Genomic DNA, 13,970 nt, shown 5'->3' on the forward strand with positions numbered 1-13,970 from the left:
CATATATTCAACATCTTCATCGTCCCGTACCTTTAGCGGGAAAATTTTGCATTGACTGTTCTCGGGAAAAAAAATGGATTTTGATACGTGATTTGTGAACACAAGACCATATCCTATGCAGGATTCAATTCTTTTTTCCAAATGAAAGAAATCTGAATTTCTCTTGATCGTAAGTCGGATAGTATCGGTGTTTCTAAAACAAAACTCATATAGATCACACTCATATGTCTCACCGTCGCAGTGAACATTGATAGTATATTTTGGTGCATATGACATTATAATATTTTTGGTGCAGATGAAAATTAATATTTTTTTGGTGCAGATGAATTTGTGTTGATTGTGGGATGTAGATAGTAAGACACTTAAATAGACAAGTGATGTGGCAAGCATGCAAGCCCTAGCGTCAGTCCAATTGGCGTTAACATGTATTCCTTATACATGGGCTCCAATCCAATTGGCGCTAGCATGTCTTCGTTGCAGACCTCGTAACTCAGCATGCAAATAGCCATGCAGGCGCCAGGTTATGTGAATACCACACATGCGTGCAAGCCTAGGAGGTGCCAGTTTGATTGGCGCTAGCATGTTACATTTGCATGAGTAAGCCAAAGCATTTGGCGCTAGCATGCAAGCACTACTATCCATGCATTCAAACTTTTGCATGTCTTTGCATGTCACTCATTATAAATATCCATGCAAGTCTCACATTTTTTCCTCACCAACAATCATTTCTTCCTCTACAACAATAACTCTTTCATTTGCAACAACCACTATTTCAAATATTTACACTGACGAGATGTCTCTCCTCATTATGGGTGAATCGCACAGAGGCATAGTTGCAAACATAACAACTTATGTAAGCGTTTAATTCTTGTATTATTTTTCTAGAATAATTTTTAATAACGATACTTAATTTGTTGTTTATGTTTTATAAAGTAACGTATTTTATTGTTTCTTTTTTAGGATGTTTCTAGGTTTCGAACTCGGGTCAATGAATTTGTACACATGGACCCGATGATTCAACCGTATGTCGAACTCGCCGATTTTGGACATATAAGCAAAATAATGTCTTGGTCGGTGGATAATAAATTTATTCTTGCATCATGTGAAAGATAGCGTCCCGAGTCACACACATTCTGGTTTCCAACCGGTGAATGTACCGTGACGTTAGAAGACATCTACATGTTATTGGGACTGCCTATCGAAGGTAAGGCGGTAAATGGTAAAACCAACTATGCGAATTCAATTTTCATGGACCTCTTGGATCACCTTCGACCGACTGATGTATTGCCATTAACCTAATTATTTCGTAAAAATTTGTTAATTTCTTCTACCAAATTTATAATCTAATATATGTTCACATTTCAGTTTATTTGACGTCTATATCTAAATTTGGATCATGACCATGAAATCAACGAACAAGACGCAACCGTTTGGACTGCATGCACACACCGATCATAAGATTCACCACTGTGGAGATGCACAATAGTGATCGTGTTAAATTGCAGTTCGGTATGCTTCAACACATCCCAAATCCTTCGACAAACCTAGGAGAATGGCATATACGTAAAGTTAACGACCAATGGAACTTTAACCCATGGCAAAGCTTCGCTAGATCTGAGTGTCGCAAATGGAAGCACCGTCAAGACCATGTCTTAACTGACGTTGTGATGCCAACTGAAGAAAAACCAAGTCCTAATTATATGGCTTGATACAGATCGGTTGGATTTGAGTTCATCTCCGAGGATATGTACCTATACGACCCATGTCAAGCAACTTACACGCCAGAAGGCTCAACATCTAACCCCTAACAACATTGTCAGACATGCTACTCACAACCCCTTATCCATCAAAATTTCCGATCCACAAACATAAAAACCTACAACCCTAACATGTCAAACACCCAACCACAATACCAAGAGCATATCCCGTACCACCAACAACAACTATATCATCATCAAGACATCCAACATCGCTATACACCCAACACATCACCCTATCATAGCCGCCTTAACCAAAATACTCAACGATCATTCAACACCAACCGCCCCCTCCTACCATAGCCAATAAGCCCAAACATCTCAAAACCAAAACCTTCAACAACCATATGTCTACCAAACACCACAACAATCATTTCAACCTTTCCTCGACGCATCATTCACACCAATGTCTCTCTTCAATCGTCCTGGTCGCCCTCCAACAACTCAAACACAATCCAACTACTCTGGCGTGGGTCATGAACTCAGCTATGGCGGTACCTTTGATGCATACATAAGATTAACTGATTTGTCTGACTATCTCAGGCAATCTCTTGCAGTTGGTGGTGATGTTCCTGGGGTGAATCATCAACGTGGGTTAGGGACACGAGTTTGGGTACCCAGGGGATGTGGGACCTGAGGTCGGTTAGGTGATCCCGATCATCAACATTAGTCTTCTTTCTGTAAACGGGTATTAATATTAATATGAATTGGTTCAATTTCGATTTTATCTATCACGTACAATGTTTTTCAAAAAAAATTACGAAACACACAGGTGTCAGACCAATTGACGCCTCCTTTAAAACTTAACACACATGCGACAATTAGATTGACAACACAAGGTGGACTAGCCAATCCAATTGACGTCTCCTCTCTAATTTTAAGAGCAAGCGACAATTCATCTGACGCCTCCTCTTCAAAGTGGGGTAGTTTGAATTTTTTTTTGAAAACTGAATTATTTTTAAAAAAATTTAAAAAATTCTCACAAATTCTCTCTTCATAACTTCTATTAAAACAAACATACTTTAAAGAATCTGTTTTCATGAATACCAATATCGAATAAAATTTGAAATGTACCAAATTGACATTATGTTGTTTATTATTTTAACTTTTCCTTTCATTTATAGAGAATTTGATAAAGATTTGTATTAAAAGAAATTCAAATATAAGTTCTTTAATCACACACAATTATTTAACTAATTTAAAAAAACAATATTTTATTCATTTCTCTTTCATAAATTTTACTTGTATGTGTGCCTAAATGCATTTTAATTAGGCTTTTGACCAAACAAATGTTCCTCTTATGGAGAAATGCGCCTAAATGCATTTTGATTACTAGGCTGGTAGCCAAGCAAGTGTTCCTCTCATTTATGATAGCTTGTCATTTTCCTAAATGCTTTGCCTAAAGCTGATGTGCTATGTGTGTCCCTAGGTATGAATTTCTCACTTTATTTTTAAACACCTCAAAATTATTTAAACCCCCAAAATATTTGTTATTCCTTTCATACTTTACTTTTATACTCCCTTCGTAACAGTGAAGCATTTGAAATAAAAGTATTTTAAAATAAATGATTTATTTTAATTTTTAATATATCTTTTTTAATTTTAGTCTTGTTTTTATTATTCTTAATATATGATAAAAATATTTTATTAAAAATATCATTTATTTTATTTTATTTTAATATATATAAAATTATCAAGAGAATAAGAATGATACATCAGAATGAGAAATGGAACGTGCAGTGCACAGCTTCCATTACTTGCTTTCCCAATTTTCAATCCTATAACTACCATTCTTATTTCTCATCTTTCATTCATTCAACCCCATACCTTTCTTACACAAAACTCAATACATATATATAATATATTGCATGTCGCAAACCTCAAGATCGCCGGCGATTACATCCCGTAGAAAAAAACCGCCGCATCCATCACCGTCGCCTTGTCGTACAAAGACGAAGAATAAGTCAAAATTGGTCAAAATCTTGAAACGATGCTCATCTGCGCCCCTGCTAATTTCACGAGGAGATCGTGATGATGAAGATGATGTTGATCTCGTTGCTCAATATTCATTCAGGAGCCGTGGAGGAACACTTTCCCGACCCCAAACTTTTTCAAATGCGTTTGTTTCTTCCCCTTCTCTTTTTCCTTCTTCTCCAAAGATTTACGGTAAAGAGGTTAGTTAGTTAATTACACTTAACTCTATCTAATTCATGCATGTTTAGTAGTTTATTATTGAAGTCAATCAAGATTAATATCGAGTTTCTTAATTTACAGAGTAGTTTTTTTTATACGGGTTTTTTATGGTTATTATTTTTTGCTTGATTACACTTGGCGTTTGCTTGCTTCACGTGTTAGATTGCGTGCAACGACGAACGAAGTTTGGTATAACTTAACTGACTTAATTTCATGATGATGTGATGCATGTTCAAGCAAAAAATGTTGAAAAAATATGAGATCAACACTCATCTAACGATGAACTATGTATATTTGGTCAAATCATAGTGATATTTTAGTAATTTTCATTAGACGAGTGCGTAAAATTTCTTAAAATATTTAATGAATAATTAATATATTATATAAAATATTTGAAATAAATATATTTAGAGTTTAATTGAAATATACTGACAGTGTAAAAGAATTTTACTCCGTCAGTTAATCATAGACGTCGGATATTAAAAGAAGTTTGACTTTTATTTTAAAAATCTATAAAGTAATACAAACGGATGATGGTGATGAATCGACAGTGTAAAACTTTTTACACTGACAGTATATAGTAATTAATCTCATATATTTATTATTTAATAATTTTAAAATAAAATATATTTTTATAATAGTATACCGGCCTTATCGGTTAGAAAAAAAATATTTCGATCAACTATGAATATTTCATCAAATCAGACTTATCTTTTAAAATTATGTTGAGAAAATAAATTAATAATTTTTTATTAAATGATAGGGTTAAATTTTACACGTACTTTTAATCTTTTATTTATATGAATTAGATCCTATATAATTTAATTAATAGAAAATGTTGAGTTGAAATGTATGTTACTAGCCGTTTTCTTTTAGGATTAAACTTATCTACATTTTAATATATTCCACTACTATAAAAATGTCAACTATAAAATATACAGTATGTAACTGAGTTGAAGGTGAGTTCTATTGTGTATTATTTTTATAAATACTCTACTGTAGACGGGTAGTTGAAATTAATAAAAGAAGTATTTTTCAAATATTAGTATTCCGTGGATCACTTATCATATGGTTTGTCCAATCTCATAACTTTTCCTAATTGAATTTGAGTTTAACTGATATGACAGCGTACATTTATATCATTTAATCCCAATGGTTTATTTAAAAAAAAATTAACTTTTATTTTAAGAACTTAAAAAATAATATAAATGAATGGTTGTGGAATCAATAAAGATGCTTGATCTCAAATTTGCATGTTTCAATAAATGGAATTTAAAATATAATATTAATAATTTTACCATTTTAAATAAGTAGCGGTGCATATTGTTATTTTCATAAATTATTTTATGAAAATATTTTATGCATATATGTTATTTTCATAAATTATTTTAGAAAATTATATATTTTTTTGAAGTAGTATATCATACCTATTTTCAAAAAATCTCATAAATATTGTCGGAAAGCTTATTCTAATAGATACCTTGAAATAAATCAATTCAAATAAGTTTGTATATATTGTACGTATTATGTTTTATGTTTTTTTTGTGAGTCTATGTTTTTTCTTTCATTTCTAAAATACGTCATGTCGACAGGGCCAGATTAAGCAAACTAGCGCGTAGCTTTCATGGGCCCGTAGGCGGTGTGCAAATTCATAACTAACTTTGTTTTCAACTGGTCTCACAATTTTAATTACACAAAACAATAAATTAATTTCATTACATTTTTTTGTCTACTTTCATACAAAGACCGTTATTAAAAAACTATTATTATTGTTATTATTTAGATTTTGTGATGTGAATCATTTTTTTAAAACTTTTTGTACCACCCAGGTTACGTAACAGAGAAATTGAGATTTAAATATTGGGTAATGACGTAGAAGGCATGTCTTATAATTAATTACCACTACTAAACTTGATAATGACTCAACCACAAATAGAAATAAATTTACAAATCACGTCATAGTATTGTATTCCTCAGGCTGATTTACTTCTCTATTCGATTAATCAGATGAAGGGATACGACAAGGAAGCTAAGGTTGTGGTTAATGTCACAGTTGAAGGAAGTACAGGACCAGTCAGAACCATGGTTAAACTGGGATCTACCGTAGAACACACAATAAAGCATGTAGTGGATAAATATAGAGAAGAAGGAAGAAGCCCCAAAATTGATTCTAATGTGTCATCTTCATTTCAATTGCATCTTTCCTATTTCAGCCTCCAAGGTAATAATCTCAATAATTTAACTTATGTTATGTATTTGACTTATGTTTTCTAATTTTCTTCATAGGTTTGGATAAATCAGAAGTAATTGGGGATGTAAATAGTAGAAATTTTTATATGCGGAAGAGTAATGCTGAATCTACAAGCAATCAGGATTTAACAAAACATTGCTCTGCAAATACTTCAATGTTACTTCCATCTTTTGTTGCTTTGAAAATTAACCAAATTATAAGAAGAGCTCACAGGTTTTGGAAGATTATGGTGTGTTCGCCATGACAAGAACAACAGTGCATTCCAATGCTATGGGCTACTTCACCCGTCACATGGAAAAGCAACAAATTTTTATCGGTTGCTTTCAATTTATTTCCGTTTGATATTCTACATGTATATATTTTTTCAAAATGTAAAACTAATATGAAGACATGGTAATAACTTTTTCAAAAGTAATAAATTTGGTGGGATAAATATAGGTTGCAACAATGTTTAGAAGTTTTTGTGTAAGATCTCCATTTCTCACCAATATTCATATCCTATGAAAATAAGAAATTTTTATTGATTTTTATATCGATTTATTAAGCATATCGTCTATATTCATGTTTACGGCGGTATAAACGATTATATTTTTATTATTTATCTTAAGTATCAACATCTTTCATATGATTGTTTCTCTTCAAGGTGCACTACATGAGTGCACTCATTCTATTCTTATTGTCATCTCTTTCTTTCTATAAGCACACGTGGATTTCTTTATCTCTCCGACACAATCAGATAATTGAATTCTTAATTATTTCTCTCATTTTTCAAAATCCTTTCTCTCTCTACCCCTCCCTTTCTCTCTCCCGCTCCCCAAAATTTCCCTCTTCCTCACCAAATTACTCAGATTTTTTAAAGATTATCTTCATTCCTGAGAAATTTTATTACAAATCTTGCCATTCTTTCACTTTTCTTTCCAAGATTTTCTTCACGATCTTCCCAATTTCGCCACCAAAACACCATATCATCCTTTCTGTTTCTTTGACCACGAACCCTAAATCCCTCCTTTTTTCCGGAAAAAACACCATTTTTCATATCTCCATCATCTTTTCACCAAGATTTTGTGCCAATTTCTCTTCAATTTCCCTTTTCCACCAACAAAATCGCCAAAACCTAATCCCCCCCCCCCCAAAAAAAAATCTCTAAATTCTATTCACGGCAGTTATACCCTTTGTTGATTTTTCTATAAACCCTTATAACCCTTATTATATCCACCTTAATAAAAATCCTACTTTGATTTTTGTCACCTCATCTCTTGATAGTAAAAACTACATAACATGGCCCCGATCCATGAAGGTTGCACTCATTTCCAAAAACAAATTGCATTTTGTTGATGGAACTTTCACAAAACCCAACACCACAAGTTTTCTTTACCATCCATGGGTTAGATGCAACAATCTCGTGCTCTCTTGGCTTCAACTCTCCCCCTCAGACACTATTGCTAAATCAATTTTGTGGTTTGAAAATGCTCACATTGTCTAGAAAAATCTTCGCAACCGGTTCTCTGAGGGTGTTATCTTCCGCATTTCTGACTTACAAGATCATATGGTTCATCTTCAGCAAGGAACCCTTAACGTCTCAAGTTGCCTAACGCAACTCACTTCTCTATGGGAGCAGATTGATACCTATCGCCCATCCCATGACTGCACATGTGTTATTCTGTGTTCTTGTGGTGCGATCACAGACCTTCAAAAATTTTGTTAATAAGACAAGGTTCTCAAGTTTTTAAAGGGATTAAAAGCGCAATACTGCCATGTTCAATCTCAAATAATGATTCTTGATCCTTTGCCTAGTATGGAAAAGGCTTTCTCCCTTGTTTTTGGTAAAAACAAAACAATTAACCCCTTCCACCTCTATCACTGAAACTCCACCCTTAGTTTCTCAGGTTCAATACAATTTTGGGGGTGTTCGCGGATCTCAACAATCATTTTCTAGAGGAAGGGGCCATCATACAAATCACACAGGTCGTGGCCAGAATCAGAACTTCATTTGTGTCTGCACACACTGCGGCAGGACAAATCACACCATCGACCATTGCTTCGTCAAACATGGCTACACACCAGACTTTCATAATCGTCCCAAGAATCCCTTTGTTCACTCTACATTTGCAGAACCTGCTCCACCACACAACAACTCCTCACATGGGAATGTTCAAAACCAATACCATCAACTCATCAACCTTCTTCAAAAACACTTCACAAATAACACTCCTTAAGTTTCCACCCCTCTTGAATTGAATGTCAGCTCGACGATCTCCTCTTCTAGTGATGTCAATTTGATCTCTACTCCTTTTAGGTAAACATTTTATCCCTTGGATTATAGATACTGGTGTTACTCACCAAATCACATGTTCCCTATCTAAATTTTCTAAATACAACACCATCCCCTCTTTCACTATAAACATGCCTAATGCCACCACTAGAGATGCCACCATAGCTGGCTCTGTTACCCTATCTAATCACATTAATCTTGATAATGTTTACTACATACCTAGATTTAATTTCAACTTGATTTCTGTCACCCAATTAACTTTGACTTCTTTTTTTTTTCAATTTTTGTAACGATAAATGTCCAATCTTGCAGAATTTGTCCCAACAAATGATGGATATAGTTGAGCGTTTTGGAGACCTTTATGTTTTACATGCTTAACATATTTCATCCTTTTTTGCTTCTACCTTTAATGCTACTTGTGATACTTTATTCAAGAACCTAGATTACTCGTTTTGGAGACCTTTATGTTTTACTTATGATACTTTAATGCTCAACATCTTCATTTCCTAGAAAAACCTAGATTACTCTTTTCCCTTTCCTAGAAAAACCTTTTCATTTTTATTCAAAAATCTCCATAAAATCTCTTCATTTCATATTTCCAAACATCTCTTAATTTTCATCTGGTTTCTTCTTCCTTGTGTGATTATAATCAAATTCTCATAGGTTGGTTTAATTGGTTTCTCCTATATCACCCAAAATTTTAACATTCTCATCCACACATTTTATCAAACACACTGTGTGCACACCCTTAAATACAAAATTCATGGCAACCAAAGTAAACAAAGACAAGAATATTGTGGGTACATCCTTATCCAAACCTGAAAGTGCTCTTTCTATTCTACATCATACTTGTGTTGAAGAGTTTGAGAAAATTTCAAAAATAGGATTGTAGTGAAACAACATGTCTATGATCTTGCGACTGCTGCTCAGTTACAAATTCCAGAGATTGTTAATCTTATGGAGCATCAAGAGATTACCAACTTTTTGAAAGTCTCCACAGATTATAATGAAGACTTAATTAGAGTATTTTATGTTGGTTTAGAATCAAGGGAAGGATCTATATTTCATTTTAAGATGGGAAAGACTTCCTACCACTTTTTGGAAGCCACATGGAGGGAAGTGTTTGATATTTATATCTTCTCTCATCAAGCAACTTTTTCTGATCATGCCCTTCATATACATTTCGATTGGAAAAGTCACTTGAACTCATGTCTAAAAGCACCAAGGCCTGATGATATCTTTGATAAATTGTCAATGGGATCTTTGAAGAGCGATCTTCGTATTCTTCATATGATTATCACACATGTGTTGCGTCCAAGGAAATGAGGTCATTCTCGGATTGACTAGGATGAGGTAGATCTCATATATATTCTTCAGAATAAATTTAAGATTAATTGTCCAAACTATTTTGTGTCAAGGATGTTTGTTGTTATAGATTTTAACAGAGGGTCCTCCTTGTGTTACGTTTCAATGATTACAAATATTCTTAAACACTTTTGTATTGGTGTGCCAAATCTTGAATGCATCTCACCCTGTCGGGCTTAAGAGTTTAACAAAAGCACAATGTCAAACATGGGGGTACCATTGGGATGATAATCACAAGGCTTACTTTTATCACATGAAAAGGTCTGTTAAGATTATTTAAAGCTATGTTGATTCTTTTGAATTTGATCCTGTTATTTTTGAAGAGCAACTTTTTGAAGACACACATCACCATGTGGATATGGAAATAAATGATACCCATCATGAGTATGATGAAGCTTAGTTGCGTGATGAAGAGCAACACGAAGACCCGCAGGGGTGGGGGTCAGTGGCAACAAAATTCATGGACCTAACGTGGCAGGCATTATGGACACAACTCTGGAGTTAGCTCAAGTGGTGAAGAATCTATGATTATCACCTTGCTGGAAAACATGTCTGTTGAGCAACATGAGCACTACTAAGAAGATTCACGTAGGCATAATTCCTTTGAAGCTGCTCAAGAGCATCGCTTCAGATTGGTTCATAAACATATGGATGCCCAACACACCAATTTTAACAATTTTGACACATATGCTACGGACCAGTTTAATCAAATTCGTCAGGACATGGGATTCAACCACAATGCCACTCAAACCGACATCTACAACATGATTCGTTATACAAATGAGAATCACTGATCAATCACCATTTGCATTGAGTTTTCATTACTGATCCGACACGAAACAGAGGCTTTTGACACACTGTGCAAGCATTTATGATACGTTTCGAGTAGTTTTACTTCCGTCATTTTATTTAAGCAATTTTAATCATTGTTATGTTTTACTTTTTATTTCGTAATTTTATGCGTGGGATAGTTGTGTTTTTGTTCGACAGATCCAGGTAGAAGAACCAGAGAACTCAGAACGAGACATTGTGAGATTCCGACAAGCAAAGGAGCAGAAAACCCCAGTACAGGAGGCCTGACACGACCACCTGTGTCACCTGACACGGGCCGTGTCAGGCAAACGAGGACGTGGTGTAGAAGACAGTGGCCTGACACGACCACCCGTGTCAGGAATCATCCCCAACCGTGTCACCAATGCTAGGGGTGTGTTAGTTGGGACAGTAGGCTGACACGGGCCGTGTCAGCCCAAGCCTAAAAATTCAGTTTTTCTCGGGCTTTTGTTCGTTGGGCTTTTTAGAGATATTTTTGGACCTGTCCAACTGCTGCTGGGAATTTTCACTATAAAAGAGGGTCTTTTGCCAAAGGAAAAATCATCTTGGAATACGGCAAAATACAGTATTGTGAAGCAATCAAGTATTGCAGAGATCAAGGCATTCGGAGAGCTGAAGGTGTTCATGAGCGGGAGCGATTGAAGATCAAAGTGATCCAATTACTTGTAATGTGTAATTTTTATCTTGAATTTGTTTTAAACAATATGAGTAGCTAAACCCCCCAATGTTAGGGAGGTGTCCCTGATTTAGAATTGTAACGAATTTGAGTTTACATTTGCATTTATAATATTGTTTTTATGGTAACCTTTTAATGTGTTTATTGCTTTCTCTTTCGGACCAATCGAGATTGATTTGTGGTTATCAATTAGGCTGGACCGCCATTGATAAGGTTTTCATAAGGTTACTCTACAGTAGATATCACCTAGGACTAGGGATATCCTGTATGAACCAGAGTATTCTTGATATTATACAGCTTAACTTCACCCTAATTGACTATGGACATGGGAATTAGGGTAGATTGATTAAAGGTTTCCTCACCAATGACTTGGGAGAAAATACCCTTAAGAACTAATAGTAATTGATATTTATTGATGCAATAGTGACTCAGAGTTGTTACAGGGATAAATCATACACCTTCCCTGGCATTGTTCCTTTTTCTCTATAAACCCTTATTTTCATCCTTCTTTACCTTTACTTTTATTATTACATTTTTACTCATAAAACCCAAATTAATACTTTTGTTTAATTGAATGATAATTTAAACTCAATATTAACTTGCAGTCCTTGAGATCGACATTCGGGGAATTTCCCCATTATTACTATAAAAGGCAAAATAGTACACTTGCTATTTTCCCGATCAATCACCATCACTATCAACAATTTTACAGGGATATGTGTGATTTTTTGGACGCCGAATATGGAAATGAGGGTGTGGCTTGGTACCGGGGTAAGAGACCAGAACCTTAGGGTCTGACTCAAAAACGAATGTAAATGGGGTATGTTCGATGATGCATTTTAGGATTCTATATGTAGTTTTGGTTTTTCACTAAGGTGGAAAAGCAATACTTATGATGGAAAAAATGATTCCTATTTTTAATTAGATTTGACAGACCAACCCAAATGAACTAGATAATTTTCACACCTCTACTCTAACTACGAAATGAGAACAATTTAGTAAGTTTTTTTGCGAGTGCACTATTCTCTTAGGAATGTTATGAATTGTTGATTCTAAGTGTTGGCAGCAATTTTGGTAAAACAAAGAGTGTTCACAAGATGTTATGTGTGATGTCTTAACATGAGATATCCTATGTACCTGCTGGAGTTCAAGAACATGTGCATGCAGGATTGTTTCAGAATGCCACATACAATGACAAGGCTTCTGATATTGGATGTACCTGCTGGAACTTAAATGAAAGACATGTTCATGCAGGATTGTTTCAGATGACATACACAATGTCATGGCATCTGATATGGTTGTACCTGCTGGAAGTTATAAAAGGAATTATTGGATTATGCATGATTTTTCCAGGATGTCAGACCCGATGTCATTACATCTTTTACACAGAACATTCAGTGTGAATGTCTGGTGTTTTGTGATTGCACAATTAATGGCAATCTTTGGATGATTGAAGATATGGCTAGCTGGTGCATTCAATCATGGATTACAACCAGATTTACTTATTTTCCAAGGAGATCTAAACAGCTGTTATAAAAAGATTTGATTGGAAAATGGATTTAGGGTTTTCAAGATGTCCAAGCCCAGCTGAGTGCTTCTATAAAAAGGGACTTAGAATACCTGTTTGAACATACAACCAAGACTGAGCGAAATATATAGAGAGAGCTAGTTGTGTCTGTTTAGTCGTAAGACTTGTAGGTCATTCAAGTCATCCATTGATGATTGAATTGGACTGATTTGTGGTTGTAATTTGTCACTCTAAAGCTGTTAAGCAAGAGTGTGTGTCTTCTTGATCAAAGCTGTGAAGCAAGATCAAGAGTGTGTCTTCTTGATTGAAACTGTGAAGTAAAATCAAGAGTGTGTAATTGAAAAGTATTTTCTTTTCTCAAGGGATTGTTGTTTAAAATCACTGGTGTATGATTGTAAGGGAAGTGAGTGGGTTCTCATATCTAAGAGTGCTTAGGTAGAAATTGCACGGGTAGAGATTAGGTGATAAAGACTGTAACTTGTTGAAGTGTACAGAGAGTCTTTGAACTAATTCTATTTTAGTGAATTTCCTTCCTGGCTTGGTAGCCCCCAGACGTAGGTGAGTTGCACCGAACTGGGTTAACAATTGCTTGTGTTATTTGCTTTACCATTCTGTATTTTTTATCCATTGTGTATTAACAGATATTAATGTCGTGACATTACCTTCGACATCTTATATCTGAAACCAGAATTTCAATTGGTATCAGAGCAGGCATCCTGCTCTGGTTCTGGGTGAGATCTAAGGACAATACTTTCTGGTTCAATGGAGAGGGATGGAGGATCTGTTCATAGGCCACCAATTTTGGATGGTTCTAACTATGACTATTGGAAACCTAGCATGGTAGCCTTTTTAAAATCCCTTGATAACAAGGCTTGGAAAGCTGTCTGGACAGGCTGGGTGCACCCTGTAGTTACTAAAGAATGAGAAGCCACTGCTGAGAAAAAGCCTGAAGAAAAATGGTCCAAGGAGGAGGATGACCTAGCCCTTGGAAACTCTAAAGCTTTGAATGCCATCTTCAATGGAGTAGACAAAAACATCTTCAGATTGGTAAACAATTATGAAGTAGCTAAAGATGCTTGGGACATTCTCAAAACCAC

The 13,970-nt window shown here is 34.9% G+C and overlaps 1 protein-coding gene across 1 annotated transcript; it reads left to right on the plus strand.

Moving 5' to 3' along the window:
• The first annotated feature begins 3,464 nt into the window (after positions 1 to 3,464).
• LOC127120671 (uncharacterized protein At4g22758) lies at positions 3,465 to 6,731 on the plus strand. Its single transcript, XM_051051183.1, has 3 exons — positions 3,465 to 3,931; positions 5,958 to 6,171; positions 6,237 to 6,731. Exons 1-3 carry the CDS (start codon positions 3,626 to 3,628, stop codon positions 6,443 to 6,445), a joined length of 729 nt encoding a protein of 242 aa, XP_050907140.1. The 5' UTR covers positions 3,465 to 3,625; the 3' UTR covers positions 6,446 to 6,731.
• Positions 6,732 to 13,970: the final 7,239 nt, after the last annotated feature.

This window comes from Lathyrus oleraceus, chromosome 2, assembly GCF_024323335.1.
Source record: "Lathyrus oleraceus cultivar Zhongwan6 chromosome 2, CAAS_Psat_ZW6_1.0, whole genome shotgun sequence".
Lineage (NCBI taxonomy): Eukaryota > Viridiplantae > Streptophyta > Magnoliopsida > Fabales > Fabaceae > Lathyrus > Lathyrus oleraceus.